This window comes from Otolemur garnettii, unplaced genomic scaffold (assembly GCF_000181295.1).
Source record: "Otolemur garnettii isolate 467f Iridium unplaced genomic scaffold, OtoGar3 scaffold00149, whole genome shotgun sequence".
Lineage (NCBI taxonomy): Eukaryota > Metazoa > Chordata > Mammalia > Primates > Galagidae > Otolemur > Otolemur garnettii.
In genome coordinates this window covers 633993-636373 of record NW_003852544.1, presented here as the reverse complement: position 1 = coordinate 636373, position 2381 = coordinate 633993, and the positions used below count along the sequence as shown (strand labels likewise).

The 2381-nt window shown below is 46.6% G+C and overlaps 1 protein-coding gene across 2 annotated transcripts in view; it reads left to right on the top strand.

The window, feature by feature from the left end:
* The window catches only part of MOK (MOK protein kinase), a 75987-nt gene that overhangs the window by 70803 nt on the left and 2803 nt on the right, over positions 1-2381 (top strand). For both annotated transcript variants that reach the window (XM_012811069.2, XM_023518867.1), the window contains 2 exons: positions 644-817; positions 1554-1668. In XM_012811069.2, coding sequence (XP_012666523.1) covers positions 644-817; positions 1554-1668 — 289 coding nt within the window. The remainder of the gene's footprint in view (positions 1-643; positions 818-1553; positions 1669-2381) is intronic.

The window sequence follows — 2381 nt, the reverse complement described above, 5'->3', positions numbered from 1 at the left end:
GGCGTCACGCAGCTCACAGCAACCTCTAACTCCTGGGCTTAGGCGATTCTCTTGCCTCAGCCTCCCAAGTAGCTGGGACTACAGGTGCCCGCCACAGCACCTGGCTATTTTTTTGTTGCAGTTTGGCTGGGGCTGGGTTTGAACTTGCCACCCTCGGTATATGGGGCCAGCACCCTACCCACTGAGCCACAGGCACTGCCCTATTTTTGATTACTTTTTTAAAAAACTTTTTAAAAATCCTGCATGAGAATGTGATTTTAATCCTTTATAGGAAAAGTAGTTTTATTCCATTTATAGCATAACAGATTTCACATCCCTCCCTTTTAATAGACTTTATTTTTTAGAGTAATCTTAGGTATGCAGGAAATTTAGTGGCAAACAGAGAGATATTCCATAGACCCCCCTGTGCCCACACATGCACAGCCTCCCCCATGTTAACATCACCCCCAGAGTGGTACATTTGTTTTGGTCAATGAACTAGATTTCATATGTGAGGGCTCACTCTTGGAGTTGTACATCCTGTGGGTTGGACATATTTATAAGCTGTAGATCATAAACTGTCACCTTCAGTGCAGGGCCTTAGACCAGCCAAGTGCTCTACATAATGGCATGATCATTTATTATCATTGGGCTTTTAATACAGGTCGAGAGCTATGAGTTTTGATTTTCCTTTTAAAAAGGGATCAGGAATACCTCTACTGACAACCAATTTGTCCCAGCAATGCCTCTCCCTCCTGCATGCAATGGTGGCCTATGATCCCGATGAGAGAATCACTGCCCATCAGGCCCTGCAGCATCCCTACTTCAAAGAACAGAGGTAGGCCCTCTGGTGGATTTTCTTGTGACACATGGGAAGACCTGGCTAAGGAGGCCTGTGGGGCACATGGTGGGACAAGAGACTGACTGGCCTCTAGTGGGTTTTCTAGGTCCTGGGACCAGCTCTCTATCCTGAACAGTGGTCATTGCCCCTAGGATCCCCCACTGTGCTGTTTTCTGGTGTTTCCTTCCCTAAATGAGGCTGTTAGCAGCTCCATGGCAAGGGTAAGGGGGGCTGTCTCTCTGCTTTGGGGTTGATACTGAGACTCCAGTTAGTATGATTCTAGAAAAGTCTGGTATATATCCTATGTCAATGGTATAAACTTGTACATTTATAGCATGAACTCGTAAGATTTTAGAGCATATTGGACATTACCTGGCACTGGAAGTACCTGCTAAATGGGAACCTAAGAGGTATCTGCTCTGAGGTTGTATAATTCCATACTTCTGGACACTCCTGTGTGTGTAACTGTAGAGGTGACAGTTTGATCCCAAACCACAAGTTCTGAGGTGGGTGGTGTAGGCCTGTGGGAGGGCAGTGCCCATAGATCACAGAGTCTACCCATCCCAGAAACTATCAGGCTAAGACAGAAAAGAGAAAAAGGTCCCGCATAGCTCATGTGGGAAAGAACTGGTAACAATTCACACAATAGACAAATTTGAGACAAGGAAAGAAAACAAGCAATTGTGCTCTAAGAGTTCTCAGTGGAGGCCTTTCATTCTCTCCTTCCCTGTAGGGCAATCGAGAAGCAGGCTCTGGCCAGCCACAGAAAAGCTTGCTTTCCAGAGCACCCTATGGCACTGGAACCACTCAGTAACAACTGGCAAATGTCAAAGGAGGGCAGAAAACAGGTACTGAGTGAAATCAGTGAGCTGGGACTAGCCTGGCTGAGCAGGGACTGGATGCTCGCGGGTGGCCTGTCTCTCTCTCTCTGAGGAGGATATCACCTGTGGACCATATTGTCACATCTGTCCTGAAAGTGCACCTTGTCAGCCAAGGCCTAAACACTATGCCAGTTAATATCTCCACATGTTAGAACATTAGACACCATTAGCACTATGGTATTAATTGTTCAAGCCTTTTCTGCCCCACTAGCTAAGGATGGGTGACTAACATCCTCTGTAAGCAGGTTCAGAGAGGGGACCCTTTGGCAAGTCTTTGTCTGTCCTGATACCCATGTGCAGGTGTCAGGTTCTATGCCAAAGCACATTGCTGACATTACTTCATTGTGCCCCCAGAATGACCCTGATAGGAGACACGGAGGCACCCTAGGACTGGCCCAAATCACCCCCCTCACCAGTAACAAATCCCAAGCTCTGGGCAGCCCACCTTCTCTTTACCTAGCTACAAAGCCCTCCTGAGCACAGCAGGCCCCAGATGAGTACTTCATCTTGTCAGCAGAGGTGGTTTTACATGCTTTTTTTGGTTTAGAAATGATAGCTTCATTTTGTAATATCTTTTTTTCTTGTGAGACATTCTCACTCTTTTTTTTTTTTTTTTTTGAGACAGTAGCCTCAAGCTGTCCCCCTGGGTAGAGTGCCATGGCATCTCAGCTCACAGCAAC